At 38.2% G+C, this 16527-nt stretch overlaps 1 protein-coding gene across 1 annotated transcript in view; it reads left to right on the top strand.

Annotated features, from left to right (window-relative positions):
- The window catches only part of SUCLA2 (succinate-CoA ligase ADP-forming subunit beta), a 28867-nt gene extending 12694 nt beyond the window's left edge, over nucleotides 1-16173 (top strand). The window contains exons 5-11 of the mRNA XM_080926217.1: nucleotides 6030-6158; nucleotides 8760-8898; nucleotides 10827-10988; nucleotides 11077-11219; nucleotides 12771-12891; nucleotides 13957-14045; nucleotides 15448-16173. Of these exons, the coding sequence (XP_080782343.1) occupies nucleotides 6030-6158; nucleotides 8760-8898; nucleotides 10827-10988; nucleotides 11077-11219; nucleotides 12771-12891; nucleotides 13957-14045; nucleotides 15448-15522 (858 nt within the window). The 3' untranslated portion in view covers nucleotides 15523-16173. The remainder of the gene's footprint in view (nucleotides 1-6029; nucleotides 6159-8759; nucleotides 8899-10826; nucleotides 10989-11076; nucleotides 11220-12770; nucleotides 12892-13956; nucleotides 14046-15447) is intronic.
- Nucleotides 16174-16527: the final 354 nt, after the last annotated feature.

The following is a 16527-nucleotide window of genomic DNA, read 5'->3' as shown; positions in this document are numbered from 1 at the left end:
AGGAGCTTTAGTCCTGCTTTCCTCTCTGTGGAACCAGGGTTTTAGTATCGAACATAGGCATCCACTCAGTCCAACCCGATGTACTGAAGATAAAGTGCATAGAGGGCTGCTTGGGGTGTTTGCAAGTCCTAGTAAAGATTGATACAGAAAATTATTATTGTGTGCTTTAGAGTAACAAAATTTAAGGATCATATTACCAATAGTGTTTCCTTTTTTAACATAATTTTTCCAATTATATGGTATTTTTGTATTGTGCTTTATTCTACACTTTTGATGCTAGTTTTCCAGATAGACAATTTTAAATTTATATTTTCTGCTTCTTCATGATATATCTCAATTGTTTAGTTAGAATATGTCAGTGGCAAGGATCAGTTGCAATGAATAAATGTCTGTACTTTTACAAAAAAAATTAAGGATCATAAAGTAGTTTTCTATATAGCAGCTTTTAAAAAGCAGTAATTTTTATATTGTGATACTTTTTCTCCTACAGTTAAAATTTTCAGTAATATTCAGTTAATAAAAGTATCTTAAAATTTTGAATTTTTATTAAGAAGTATTTCTTGAGGTATGACACTAGGTGGTAGCAAAACTCCACTCAGTATGATTTTTAAAAGCATTTTTTTTCCTGTATGGTATAGTTTAGCTTTGAAAGTTACTTCAGAAATTATACCACAGTTGTCTAAACATAAAGATTTGCAGAAGTCGTGTTTCATGTATTCACTTGCTTTTTTTACACATTCTTTTCTCATGGGACACATGTCCATGGGGCTATATGGAGATCAGCAAGCTCCCAGGACTCACCTGTCTTCTCCTGCACTGGGTTATGGGGCTCCTTGTGTGTCCAGACTTCTTTCCTTTTTAAGAAGGTGTTTTGAGACAGTCTCATCGGTAGCCCATGCTGGCCTCAGACTTGCAGGGTCCTTTTGCCTCAGCCTCCTGGCGCTGGGATTGCAGCTTCTGCCTAGAAGAACTCATCTTGATTGTAGTGAATGTAGCAAACTGAATATATGTTATTTAAGATATGGCACAGCATTTGGGAGAAAGATCAAATGTGAATTCTTTTTAGGAATGTGAGTATTCAGTTAAGCATTTGGGTCTTCCTTACTAGTGGAAACATGTTTTTATTTCAGTTATAAAGGTAATGTATTCGTAATGATTCAGATTGAAAATACTATTAATAATTAAATCATTTGGCCCAAACCATGAAATTCGTTTGTTTGAGGCAAAGCCTCCCTCTACATTCCAGGCTGGAAAATTACAAGGTCTTTGGTGTTATCTCCGTAGATTAATATAGAATTGGTTGTGCTTTCTGGAATATGACCAACAAAATTTTTCCTGCTAATTTTATATGGAATTTATTCTAATTTTGTATGTATGTGTAGTTCTTAGGTTTTCTGTAAGATTATCTTATCCCTACAGAGGTGATTTAACTTTTTACTTTTTATCTTTGGGTGTTTTTCCTCCCTTCTCTTTTTCTTACCTGACTATAAGACAGATAAGGACTATAGGCAGATACTCCTTAAAGTTTTGCCCAATAAAAACATGTCTTCAACAGCTTTTCAATAAATGTCAGATTAATTCAAAGTCAGAAATGTGTACCACCTAGGAGCTCCTTATTACCACTCTAAGTTAAAAACTACTGAGGTTCAAGAATGACAAGAAAGGGAGCTGGAGAGATGGCTAGGTGGTTAAGAGTACTGACCGCTCTTCCAGGGGTCCTGAGTTTAGTTCCCAGCAACCACATGGTGGCTCACAACCATCTGTCATGAGATCCCCTGCCCTCTTCTGGTGTGTCTGAAGACAGCTACAGTGTACTCATATAAATAAAATAAATCAATCTTAAAAAGAGAAGAAGAAAAAAGAATGGCAAAGATAAGAGGGAGTTGTTACCAAGAAAAATTTCTTAAAGAAAAAAAAAAGGCCTTCAGTAACCTGCAGTGTCACCTCACCTGCCAAAGAAGTCTGTTAAAAGAAAAGCATTTACTTGTAGTGGTCTAAAAGTCACTAAATCTGGAGGCCACACAGATGAGCAGTTCATTATTATCATGCGGGCAGACATGATGCTGGAGCTGCGAGCTCATGCAGCAGAAGGAGACTGTATTACACTGCGTGTAGCTTGAGCATAGGAGACCTCACAGCCTGCCCCCACAGTGACACACTTCCTCCACAGGGCCACACCTCCTAATAGTGCCACTTTCTATGGGCCAAGCATTCATACACTTGCATTTTGGGGGGCCATACGTAATCAAACCACCACCACAGCATTCATATGTATTTGGGTGGTGTGTGCTCGAATGCCTGTGTGCAGATGCATGTATGTGTCTACGCATGTCCTAGTGCACTCCAGGCCAGGCTATACATACAGAGGTCAGAGGACAACTTTTAGGGAATTATTTCTTTCCTTAGATCATATGGGTTCTGGGAATTGAAGTCTTGTTGACAGGCTTTGGCAGCAAGCACTTTTACCAGCTGAGTCATCTCACTGGCCTCTTAAGCAGTTCTTTACGTTAGACATGATCATTTAAAAATAATTTGGTATTGTTGTCTATCAATAATTTTCTCTTGTCCTTGACTTGTGCCTTATTGCTGACTCAAACACTAGAAAACCAAATGGTTACCAGTTAGTTGTTTGATTGGAGTCCTTCCTTTATACCGGTATAGAAATTTTGAGTAGGCTTGGAGAAGCTTTTTTAGAGATGGTGGTCCCTAGTCCTTGAGTATTCAAGGTCTTAGAGCTATATTTTACACCCTAGAGGGTTATCACTTGGGTTGCATCAGGCTTTAGAAGCCAGAAACTTAGGGCTCTATTTAGGTTGGGCGCTTATTGCTTTGTGCTTTCACTACCTCAGTCCTTGGTGGCTGCTGTAGTTCTAGGCTCCCAGCTACAGTAAGGGGTGTGGCAGCACAGCGGGCACGCCTACTATTGTTAAGCTCCTGAAGGGGCGGAGTTGTGACCCTCTTTTTCTATAGTAGCCAGTGTTCATGGATTTAGTGTGTCCTGATTCTTAACCCTGACAGCCTAGCAGCTTCCTGGGATGGCTCTGGTGCCTGGGCCCAGTTTCTGTCTTTTCCATCCTCCTTTACCTTTGGCTTGCTGGTTTCTTCACCTTCTGTCTACGTTTCCTGGGTTTTGTCATTTCTGCCATCACTTGCTAGGTTTTCTGTTCCTGCTGATGTTGTTATTTGAATTGTTCTACCCTCCCATTTAATATACTTGTTTTTAACTGTCCACTTCTTAGTTTTGTTAATCTTACCCATTGTTCTAAAATCACCGTCGCACTGTCACCCAATGGCCATCTTATGTTTTAGAATGTTGCTGTTGTTTCATCGTGGATACTTAGAGCAGCCCCTGTCTGAGGCATTCTGACTGCTGCCCCTTCCCCTCAGCTGGAAGCAGTTCAAAGCAGTCTGCACCTCAGAATCCCTAACAGCAGGTCAGGTGACCTCTGAGAGGCAGGAAGATGGGGAGGCAGGCTGTGGCCAGGTAAAATAAAGATGGTGAATTTCCAAGATGGCTCCCTCCTTGTTCTCCTGAACAGAGACAAAAGCCTAGCAGCTTAAAACTAAGGTCATGTGTGCTTCTCTCCTGCCAGTAGGGCCCCGGCTGATGGACTGGTTCAAGTTCAAGGCCAGATTATACAACAGTGGTGGCTCAGCCATCCTGTCTTTAAACTGACCAGCCTTAATTTGGAGGAGGCAGAGCCTACAGATACTTAAAAACCTTCCAGCCTTAGAAAAGAAACTGCTTTGCCAAGGGCCTTTTTTTGCTGTGCCTACTGTGTGTTTTCTTGCCTTCAATAAAAAGCCTTTCTTCAACTGCAGTCATCATCATCATCATCATCATCATCATCATCATCATTATCATCATCATCATCATCATCATCATCAATCAGCATCATCATCATCATCATCAGCAGCAGCAGCAGCATCATTATTCTTGTTTTAGGTCATCTAACTTTTACTAGAACACTACTTTTCTGGTGCATCCACACTCTTCCAGCTCATTTCTTGTCTCTGGCCACAGGTAGCTAGTCTGCTGGTTTTCTAGCTGTACTTGGAGTTAGAGAAAGAAACTATCACTCTGGACAACACCTTGAAAAGCCAGAATATTGACATAGGTGTCACCTTCTTACTCTTTGGGGCAAAGGCTGTTTCCCTCTTAGTTCCAAACTGAGTTGGGGTGGGGGTGGGTGGCTGATGTAGAAGTGCAATGGCTTTTCTTAGCAGTTAGTAACGTGTTATTAATGTTCACTGCTTCTGGGTGCAGTGACTCTGGCTGGCTTCTTGAATTGTCAGGTCTTTTCAACTGCACATTGGTGCTAGAACTTGATGCTTGTGGGAGGTGGCTGGCGAGAGTTTGGTTTCCTACTTTACTAATCTTGATAACCTACCATTAAGAGGTTTTAGTGGTTTTATTATTGCAGGAATGATTAAATTATTATCTCTGCATTGGCTAAATTTTAAACTCTTTGTCCCCCACATGGTGTTATTCAGCTCAGAGCTGTGGCCCTCTGCTTACTTGCTTGAGTGATGCACCATGGCTATTGGCCAATGGACTCAGACGCCATGACCTTGGCAACTCTTATGAATAAAAATATTTAACTGGGGCTGGCTTACAGTTTCAGAGGTTTGGTCCTTTATCATCATGGTGGGAGACATGGTGCTGTAGAAGAAGCAGGAAGTCCTACATTTTGATCTGCCAGCAACGTAGAAGAGACTATGAGCCACACTGGACATAAACTTGAACAGAGGAGACCTCAAAGTCTACCCTCCCAGTGTGACACACTTCCTCCAACAAGGCCATGCTTACTCTCGATAGTGTCTATGGGTCAGGCATGCAAACACATGAGCCTGTGACCATTCCTGTCCAAACCACCACACTCAGCATAAAGTAGGGTCCAGGACCTCTGAGTCCTTCCTTGATTCAGATGACTGACGACTTAGGTTACTTATCACACTGGAGCAAAGTCCAGCTAGATATTTTATTACCACGTATGTTAAAATCTAACCACATGGTAGAAATGAATTTTTTTTACTTAAGTATGAGTTAACTCTTAAAATATAGATTTTCTTTAGTTATTGCTTTAAGAATTTTAAAAAGTATATTTTCCAGTGAGGACTAAACCATCATTTGAAATTACATTTTATGTTTGTTACTGAAATAGTATAATAATATAAAAATACAGTGACCCGGGTCCTCTGGAAGAGCAGCCGTCTTAAGCACTGAGTCAGCTCTCTAGCTCTGATCTGTATTTTCTTATTCATTATATTAGCATTTCCTCTAGGCTCTGCCCAACAGTTACATAGTGACAGCTAGCATCTCCACCCACTAGGTAAAAGCCAGGAACCAGGCACCTTTGCCGGCCGCTGTGCTGTTTTCTTTCCTGCTGCATTACACCACCATTTTATAAAACACACACATTAGATTATCCGTAATATGATTTTACTGTTTTTACATGCTACTAGATTAGTTCTAGTCATACCAGATTAGCAAATCTACTAGATGTTTGTTTTATAATATTACTGATTTTAGAGGAACTAAAAGTTCATAATTTAACTTTTTGTACACATGCCTTATTTTCTTACAGTGTGTGTGGCAGTAGTCAGGGCTGTTTTTGCAAGGTGGTTTGTTTTGTTTATTTGCAGTTCAGAAAACCTACAAATTTTTCCTTAGATGGTTTCTTGTTTTCACTTTAACCAATACTTTAATGTCTCTTTAGTTTTATGTGTAAAAATTCGTCGGTTATATTGTATATATTTGATTATATTTACTTACTTGGTATAGATACGCAAATATCTTTCTCTCTTGCAGGCAAGATGTCATTTTTATTTTCTGTTTCTGCTTTTTTTCTATTTTTCAGTTAAACATTTATAATGGATACTTATTGGAGATACGTTACATTGTCAAAGAAAATTGAAAATATGATGTGGGAGTTGTAGATGCTCAATCTGACAGTGTGCAGATTAGTTTTAAAATTCTATTGAGTCTAAAATAAAATTCGATGCTTTGTCTCCTCCTTCCCTTGTAGGGTCCTGTATTGATAGGGAGTGCGCAAGGCGGTGTTAACATTGAAGATGTTGCTGCTGAGAATCCTGAAGCCATTATAAAGGAGCCTATTGATATAATGGAAGGCATTAAGAAGGAACAAGCTGTAACAGTACGTTATGTTCTGAAACATCCTTTGTTTTTAATTAGATGATTATAATACTTAAGATAACTTTGTTAAACACTAAACAAGACAGTTTATTTTATTTAAAATTGCAGCTTTTGAAGGTATTCACAGTATTTTTAAGATTTTGAAAGTGTCTATAATCGTTTTCTTGAAGATTTCTTTAAAAGACAGGAATGCTTTTAAGTAGGTCACTGTGCCATTGCTGGATCTAGAACCATTAACAGTGATTCTAAAGTCAGCAAATGTCCAGTCATTCTTAGTAGTGCCCGCCATGTCTCACTGTAGACGTTGTCTAAGTGAAGATCTGCAGGAGGTCTTTCCCTGTAACTAGAAAATATGTGCCACACTATTTTTTCTAATGTATAGGTTCCCCTTTTCTCACTTTTTATTTTGTTCTTTTGTGGGTGATTATCAATCATTGCTTTTCATAGTCTGAGTTTTAAATCCTCATCAAGTCATTTTAAATGTTCCCCAGACCCCCTGTAAATTATGTGTAGTGGTAGAGAGGCTGTCCTACAATGTACACTAACATTTGTTATAATTTCCGGCTTTCTGCACTGCCCTTCCCTCCCCTTCTTCCTGGCTTTTGCTCCTTCCAAACAAAACGGTAGAATTCAATACTGTGCCTTTGAGTATTGCTTGATATTATTTTTAGTGATGCTGTTGAATTAAATTATTTGGTTTGTGTACAAAAGTAAGCTAAATTATTTGCTGTGGATACAAACACAGGCTCATCAGCTGCTGTGAGAAAACATTGTTAAAATAAGCTGTTATTGAAGTACAGCAACAGCAGGCCTGTGACTGGTAAAGACCCACAGGGCAGAGGGTTTCCCCAGTGAGACCCGCAGCTTAGACACATGAGTGGAACAGATATGCAGAAGGCACATAGGATTTATCATATGAGAGTGAATTTCAGATGAGGAAGCAAATATTAGATTCGTAAGAGCTAAGACAGAGCAGGACGGATGCATCTCTCAGTGCTTGGCAGTAGGTTGGTGAAAATCATTTACTATGATAAAATATTTACTATGAAACTAATGAAAATATTATGGTGAAATGGTACTTATTATTGTATTATTTTGTTTTATTTATAAAAGCTTTTCATCTAAACAACATTTTACTTTTTTGGTCAGCGACTTTATTTTATTATTATTTTTAATTTGTAATGATTTTATTCAACAATTATTATTTTAATTGAATATTAATTAGTACTTTATTATTTGACCAAGATTCTTAACATCTATTTTAATTACTCTGGAAATAGAAGAGTGTTTTGAAGTCATACAATGTTCTTTAAGTAGTACTGATATCTTATTACCCAATCACTAATTTTAGAAAAAAATTTACAGTATGGATGTTTATCTGAATCACTTTGTTATAAGTTAAATTACAATACTCCAAATTCCAAATATTAAGACTCAGAATCTGGCTGTAATTAAGAATAAGGCCTTTGTTGGTGTAACTATGCCTTTAAAATGGCCCTAAATAATGCGAATGTTCTCTCAGGAAGAAGAAAGGACATATAGGTACACAGGCAGCTTTCTTTCTTTTTTTTTTTTTACTATTTGACATGAATATATTCATGAATCATATTCACCCTCAAAAGATTTAAGAATTTTCTGTTCCTGAGAATCTGTAGTGTATTGTAGCCTTTGATATTTGAAATACAGGAGAGAATTCTTTGTAGTGTTTCTGAGAAGACTCCTGTCCTGTGTATCATCATTTCATAATTTCTCAGGGAACTTTGAAGTTGGTAACTGTTCCAGCCAGGGAGGTAGCTTGGTGGTAGAGCAGCTGACGCACGTGTAGGAGGTCCTAGGTATAGGACCCTGTGGGACCCGGCAGCAACGTGGCAAGACGCTGTATGCTTGCTTCATCATGGGAGTTAAGACCTTCAACTCCTGGCTTGTGACCTTGAAATTAGTTGTTTAAAATGTTCCATAGATGTCTCTGATTCAGATTTCTGCTCAACTCTGTAACTCTTCTAGACAAGAGGCTCAAAGGCATGTGTCTTTGGGGCCCGTCAGAGTTGAGTTTTGAATGGATGAGACCATGTCCTTTGACTGCCTCTCCTATTAGCCCAATAGACATGCCCTGCGTTACCTTAAAGGGAGAGTAGGGTACTTTACTAACTTTGATTAGTGCTTGGACCATTGAAATTACCAACCTTTTATATGCAGTTTTAATAAAATATGTCTCTTTTTCTTATCTGTATACTAAATCTGTTCCAGCTTTTAGTATATGTGCCACTGAAGCAAGCACATCAGTCTTTTTTTCAGTTAGGTTGACTGTAAGCTTGGATAGACACAGTGAGGAAGCTATGAAGTGAGCACCAGGACTGTGATCCAGGCTGATGGCTAAGCCTTGACCTCTGAATCATTTTCTGATATGTAAAATAGATATAAACCGTCCCCTGTAAGATTTTAAGCAGCAAGTTTTTCTTGTTTAAATCTTTAGTAGCTGCTCTTTTGGTGATTTAACTACAGTTCTCACCTATCTTTTTAAATAAAACAGTTTTCATTTGCAATATTTTAATGCTGATTAGACATATACAAATTACTACTGAAAAAGACAAATTACTTTCAGCTTGCACAGAAGATGGGATTTCCTTCTAACATTGTGGATTCTGCAGCAGAAAACATGATCAAGCTTTATAACCTTTTTCTGAAGTATGATGCAACTATGGTAGAGATAAACCCAATGGTAGAAGATTCTGACGGAAAGGGTAAGGTGCCTTCTTTTATCACATGATGTGTGCTGTGTGTCATCTGTTGTTCTTGTGTGTCAGTTCATCTTCTGATGAATGTGAGCAGGGGTGAAAGAAACCCTCTCAAACACAAGAGTTATGCTGCCTTATACAGTGAGCGCCATTCAGTCACAGTTGTCATTGGATTAATAAAGTGATACAACTTGAAAATCCAAGTGAGCAGTTACCCAGTCACATTCCAGGGCTTCAGTAGTCATCACTTTGGACTGCACAGAAATGGAGCATTTCTGCCCAGGCAGAAGGTGTTGTGAGGCAGCACTTGCTTGGAGAAATAAGGGTTATGGCAAGAGTTAGCTATGATCTGAAAGAATTCACACCTCCATGCTTGGACCCTTTCGTGCTCAGACATGAAGTCATTTTGGAATTTGCAGCCATTAGAGGAGAAGGACCTTGCTTGTCTTTTGTTGCTGTGAAGAGACACTATAACCATGGCTACAGTTTACACAGTGACCTCAAGGATTCCGTGTAATCAAGGGACACCCCTGACACATGCTTGGCCTCAGTGCTGTTCCTTAGAGGGAGATTCCATAATCTCTTTCTTCTCTTCTTGACTTTAAAGTCAGAACCATGTGGCTGAAGCTGTCAAGTTCTGCTGCTAGCTAGGGTTGGAACATGGCCCTGTTGTTCAATTTCATCTTCACCAACTTTCTGTTTTTTATGGTTGTCTTCACTGCCTTAGGTTGGCTGTCCTGAATCTTGTAGATCAGTAGATCAGGCTGGCTTCAAACTCAAGATCTGCCTGCCTCTGTCTCCTGAGTGCTGGGACTAAAGACATGTGCCATCACACCTGGCCCTAAGTGTTTTAAAAATTTTACAAGTTAGACTCATTAGACTCTTAGCTGGGTGGTATATTTTCCGGATGTCACCACTCCCTTTATTCCATGTAACATCAAGCTTTTCTTTAATATGGTTATCTCCTTGAACACAGGATTTAGCCCCTTTCCACTTCCTGGTGCCCCTTTTTCACTCAAACATTTTGTGTTTTTTCTTGCTCAGCTTGCTCCTTTTTCTTATAGATCTGTGTAAGAGTGACCACTAATAGCACAACTGAATTAGTAATGCTGTTTGGAGATTTTTTTCTGCCAATGTAATTAATCCAAAGCTCTTTATTTTCAGGCAGACTTTTTGGACAAGGGCAACAAGCAGAAACATTCTTCATCAAAATATGACAGAACAGTCTTTAAGCCATACACTAAAATTCTTCTCTAAAACCTCTTGAGCCAGAGCCCCATAGTTCAAATCACCCTCAGCATTATGTTCTTCTATGCTTCTAATAGTACGACTCATTAAGACCCACTTAAAGTATTCAATTGCTTTTTTTAATCCAAAGTCCCAAAATTTCACAATTTTCCAACAAAAGCATGGTTGGACCTCTACTTCTCCTAATTCAAGTCTTTAGAATTTCTGCTGCTAGGGAAGAGAAGAGTGAGGAGGAGGTGGGCTGGAGGGAAATTTCCATCAGTATTAGTACTATTTTGTAAGTCAGTGGGAAGTAGACTTATAAAAATGGGGGGAGTGGGTTTAAGATTTACCAGAAGACAGTTCCTTGAGTGGTAAGGAGTAGTGTCTGAGGCCCACGGGAAAGGATTTCAGCTAAGAACATGGCCAATTCATTCTTGGAAAGCTTAAAAACATGTGTAATGTCTTTGTGAAACTTTTTATCTTTTCTTTTCTTTCCCTCCTTCTCTCCCTCCCTCCTTTCTTTCTTCCTTTAGGGTATTTTAAATTTCTGTAGTTTCTGTAAGGAACAGTTTGAATTCATTGTGAATATGAAATACTTTGAATAGATAACAAATTAAAATGCCCTGTACTAAACCATTTTTTATTTGATAGTTTATTGTATCTGTCATAAAATTTAGGTTATTTTCTTCATTTTCCCCTTTAAGTGTTGTGCATGGATGCAAAGATCAATTTTGATTCAAATTCAGCCTATCGCCAGAAGAAGATCTTTGATCTTCAGGACTGGAGCCAGGAAGACGAAAGGGACAAAGATGCAGCTAATGCAGATATCAACTATATCGGCCTGGATGGGAACATAGGATGTCTAGGTACCCAGTGTGCTTTCATGTCACCTTGGTTTGCACAATGTAATCTATTATCTTTGTTCCTTACACAATCACCATTCTCTCTTGATAGTAAATGGTGCTGGCTTGGCCATGGCCACGATGGATATAATAAAACTACATGGAGGGACTCCAGCCAACTTTCTTGATGTTGGTGGAGGCGCCACTGTCCAGCAAGTAACAGAAGCATTTAAACTTATCACTTCAGATAAAAAGGTAAGGGTGGGGTTTATGTGGTAGGATTTGGGTTGTGAGAAGTATAACTTGATTAATTTGGTACATGTCATTATGCTAGTTCAACATTAAAATTCAAAGTTCTGCAGTAGTTTGCAAAGAAGAATTGAAATCTTATGTGAAAACAAGTTAGAGAACCTTTGACGGAATTAATGTTGAAATTTAGTAAATGGAAGAAATTTGATTAAACTAGATAAAGATACGATTAACCTATGGTGAACTGGCATGGGAAATGGTCTTGGTGATATTATTGACTGCAAAAGCTTGGGATTGTAAAGATGTATGTACCCAAGAACACTTAGTTTATTAGTAAATATTACTGACATTGTTGACAATATTTAGTTCTTTTGGCATTGGACTGTAGGAAAAAGGAAATGATAGATGATGCTAGAAGATGGAAAAGTACTGCTTCCTGTTGAGAATTTAAAAAGGATTTGTACTGTTTTCCTCTTGGGATCCCATAGAGTTGTTTACCACATGTATTATGTATATTTCTTATATTATGAATTCAGCTAAAATGAGGCACAGTAGGTGTTGGTTCCTATTGCACTGTAGAGCTAGTGGTTAAGAGTTTTGGAATTGATGTGCTGGGTTTGAGTCATGGTAACTACCTTATAAACAATTGGCTGTAAGCATAGTTTTAAAAGCATCATTTTTTTTCACTCATGTATGTGTGTGTTTGTCAGTGTCTGTGTGTACATGTGCATATGGGTGCCCATAGAAGCCAGAAGAGGATCTCCGAAACTGGAGTTTTTGGTGCTTGTGAGCCACTGAATGGGGGCGTTGGAAACTGTACTCTGGTTCTCTGCAAGAGTGCACATACTTTTTTAACTGCTTTCCAGCCCCAGGATGTTTCACTTCTTATAACGATTGGAGATACATTTGAAAGTCCTCAGCATATTTGAGGAAATTGGGGCCTTAGGAACTGGGGAGATGAGGAAGCTAGAACCTGTCTCCTCAGTTTCGTAAAAAAGCCACTGAATGAGAGAGAGAGTAACTGGCAGAGGTAAGAGCCTATCAGGAGTGGGTTGATGTCCAGGGCAGACAGTTTAAGGAGGAAGAAGAGCAAGGACTGAATGAGCTACTGGAAGACCTTTGGAGGATAGACAGGGTCAGCTTGTAGAGGACTGAGCTGTGATTAGTCAAAGGGGCTGTGGCCAGAGGAGACAGAGTTGTGAGTATTATGACCAGGGTTTGGGTCAAAATTGGTCGTATTGATAGGGTGGAGTGAAGAGAATTGTAGGGGATGAATATTAATGGAGATGTCTGCTGTGATGGTGCTGTAAGATATGATCTGAGATGATTGTGTTGACCAGTAGGAAGAAGACTGACAAGTTTTTGTTGTATGGGATATAGTAGAAAACAAATACAAGCCAGGTATTGAAATTAGTGGTTCTAAATCCTGATGGTAGTGGACTGGGAGACAGAAAAGAAAGTAATGGTTTGAAATTGTTTACAAGAAATTGATTTTTATATTCCACTGTTTGGGGAAAAAGAGGATAAATACTTATTTCTTTAATACTTTATTAATAGGTGCAGGCGATTCTGGTCAACATTTTTGGAGGAATCATGAGATGTGATATTATCGCACAAGGAATAGTCATGGCAGTAAAAGATTTAGAAATTAGAATACCTGTTGTGGTACGGTTACAAGGTGAGTGCTAATGATACTGGTTCTTTCTAATTGTCTAAATGATGCAGTTATAAGGTGCAAAGTTAATTTAAAAAATGATCTTGCTGGCTGGAAAGATGGCACTGACTATTCTTCCAGAGGACCTGAGTTCAAATCCCAGCAACCACATGGTGGCTCACAGCCATCTGTAATGGGATCTAATGCCCTCTTCTGATTTCTCTGAAGACAGCTGCAGTGTACTTGTATATAATAAATAAATCTTTTTAAAAAAATGATCTTTCAAATAGCTACATGTTTTCAATGAAAGCATTAAACAGAAAACTTTAAAAATGTTATTTTCCCGTTGCTGTGATAAAATGCCCTGATCACAGGCCCTTCAGGAACAGTTTATTCTGCTTACAGTTGCAGAGGATAGGCACTGGGGAGGAGCAGGGGGCTGACGCTCACATCTCAGTCACACACAGGAAAGGGAGACGAGGCTATACTGTCATAGCCTGTCTCTAGTGGTGTACTTCTTCCAGGAAGGCTCTCTGTCCTGAAAGTTCTATAACCTCCTCAGATAGTGCCAGCAACTGGGACCAATGTTCAAATACATGAGCCTGAGGGGACATTACTCACTTGAACCACCACAATGTAATTTTGTTGGTGGTGTTTTGTTTTTCAAGATGAGAGTTTCTCTGTGTCATAACCCTGACTGCCTTGGAAATCACTTTATCTCAGGCTAGCCTCGAACTCACTGATGCACTCTTGCCCCAACTGGGATAAAGGTGTAGGCCACCACCACTCAGTTCACAAAGTGGTTTTTTTTAAGAATTTGCCAATTTGGGCAAAATGCTTGAAATTCTAGTTTGTGTAACGTGATGTGCTTTTTATTGTGATTTATTTGAGATTTTGACTTTGCTTTTATTACTATGGATATGGTAAAGCAAAATATTTCACAAGTTAGTTCCAATCTCTTAGAATATTTTAAAAAATTAAGTATTTATGTTAAATAATAGAAATTCCTGTGCTGAAATTCTTATAATGATTTTAAATGCTTTGTATATATTTAAGTTATTTGCCTATATTTTCATAAATCATTTCTAGGTACACGAGTTGATGATGCTAAGGCTCTAATAGCAGGCAGTGGTCTTAAAATTCTTGCTTGTGATGATTTGGATGAAGCTGCTAAAATGGTAAGTGGGCTTTAAGGATCTAAAGACAGGTTTGTAGTGTGGAGAGGATCTATATACCTTTAGATTCTAAAACAAGCCAGCCAAGTAGTAATATTAGTGCTTCAGGATAGCAGGCTTAATTCTGGGGTTGACAGCAGCAGACACACATACAGTTATGATGGGCTTTGCAGTGGGGAATAAACTGTGCTCAGTCTCATACAACAAGGAAAAGCAGGACTTTCTGTTGAAGGATCCAGATGTCTAGTCAGCAGGTGGGAATTATTAAAGAAAACAACCGAGGAAGATTCAAATTGGACAGTGCAGAAGAGTTTGGAGGCAGTGGGAGTTTAAGAATTCTTTTTCAGAGCCTCTTGTACATCCATCTTAAATAATGGTCAATTCATACCCAATCTGGTCTAATGCATGTTTTTCTCTTGTCTGTGGTTAGCAAGTAATTCCTCACGTGTATCATCTTATACTTCTCAGTCATGTATATGAAGGTGAATTAGTATGACGATGTAAAGAGATTACTGTTATTTAAGTGAAATACTGCTGTTCTGGTTTTGAAACTTCAACAGTTTATTTTGTACCATCTAGGTTCTTTGTTAGCCTTGGGGTCAAACTGCACTGCAGTTGGGTAATATGCAACTGTAGTTCTTAAGCTATAGCCCTCCTGTTTTAAAATGCCCTCCTCTGGAGTGTGTTTGACAAATACTATGTTATGCTCCTATACAGTCTCAGTCTGGGTTTGGTGATTGCAACCATGGGTATCATCTATTTAGCATGTTCTCTGTCCTCTGTATTGTCTCCTAAGCTGGAAGTTCAGTCTGTAGTATTGACTGTTTAACAGTGCTTTCCCCCAAGGATTCTATATGTATAGATGAAGAAATCTCTCTCTCTCTCTTCCTCTGTAACTACTCTCCTTGGAGAGAAGCTGAATTTTCATTTTAGACATGTGTAATTTGTATTACATTTTGTATGGAAACAGATATATTCTCATATTATACTGAGCATTGGGGTTTTTGTTGGTAATTGTTAGTTCACAAAAATATGCCAGCAATTCTTGTATCTAAATTTTTACCTCAATACATTAAGTTTGTAAACTTTTTAAGGTAGGTTTTATTTACTTTTGCTTTGAATTATGGGGTGTCTTGCAAGGATACTCATTGTATCTTCAAGGTAAAATTTAAGTAAGACATATCTAGTTCTGTATTTTTAGCAGAACATATTTAGTTGAATTATAGGTTATGAAGAATGTCAAACTTAACAGCCTTGCAACTGGCAGTTCTTACTAGACTGTAGTGTGCCTTGTAACACTCAGAATAGCCCTTGTGTTTTGAATGGAAATGATTGTTTCTTTTGCCTGTTTTATAATGGCTCACCTTTTAAGGAACATACAGAAATGCCCTGTTTTCTCTTTCAGGTTGTAAAGCTTTCAGAAATAGTGACCTTAGCCAAAGAAGCCCACGTGGATGTGAAGTTTCAGCTGCCAATATGAGCAATACCTTGGTGGATGGCTGCCGGTATTAATGTGCTATAATTCTTTATTATACTGTGGTCTCTCCTAGTGTCCCTCTTCTTTTAAATGTGTGGATAATGTAATCACCACATAGGCACACATACCTTTGAAAGCATTTGCTCTACATTTGATTCTGCTGCTCAGAATGGACTGTTTATATAAAGAATGTCTGATGTAAACTTACAGAGGTCTCTTTTCTTGCAGTCATCTTTCTTGCTTCTTCAACAGAATGTCACTTGTAGTATGCCTGTTTTCTGGTGTTGGATACAAACTTCTTCACTGCTAAGAGTCCTATAAATAAAATTACTACAAAGATAAAGCTTTATTCTTTAGTATGAAAATATATCTTATAACAGCCTTATTAGGACAATGGTGTGTTATAACAATATTTTATATAAGAAATATTTATCTTCAGCATCAAATGACTCTTAAATGTATCAATCATTATTTATACACAGAACTTGGAAGCACTCCTCAGAATAGTTGAACATTGTTTTAATCATTACAGGACAATGATAACTGCAAGTCTTCATGATTCTGTGGTGTGCAGGTTGATAAAAAACACACTTATTAAGAACTTGGACAGAATTAAGAATGCCAGTTTAAGTTAATAAAAGTTTCCCAATGTAATCTGGAGTAATGTTTTTTTTCCCTTTTGAAGTAACAGTTGGAAATGTTCATTTTATTAATTGGTCTAAGGATCTAATTTATAAATCATACAACTGGGCACGGCAGTACATAGTCTAAAGCTTTAGAAGTCTGCTGTTCACAGATCTATTGTCTGCTACACACTGTTACTTCTTTCATGCGCATATTTGTACCTTTGTACTTGGGAGTGTGGGGTTTGGATGCTCTGTGGACTGCTTACTTAAAAACCCCTTTTAACACCTTTGTAGTTAAGGCCAAGTCCTGTAGACTCAGAGTGTCTACAGTGACACAGAAGGGCTAAGATAATGATGTTTGAGTTCCTGAAAATCAGGATTG

The sequence above is a fragment of the Micromys minutus genome (genome assembly GCF_963924665.1).
Source record: "Micromys minutus genome assembly, chromosome: 12".
Classification (NCBI taxonomy): domain Eukaryota; kingdom Metazoa; phylum Chordata; class Mammalia; order Rodentia; family Muridae; genus Micromys; species Micromys minutus.
This window is presented reverse-complemented; position numbering and strand designations above follow the sequence as displayed.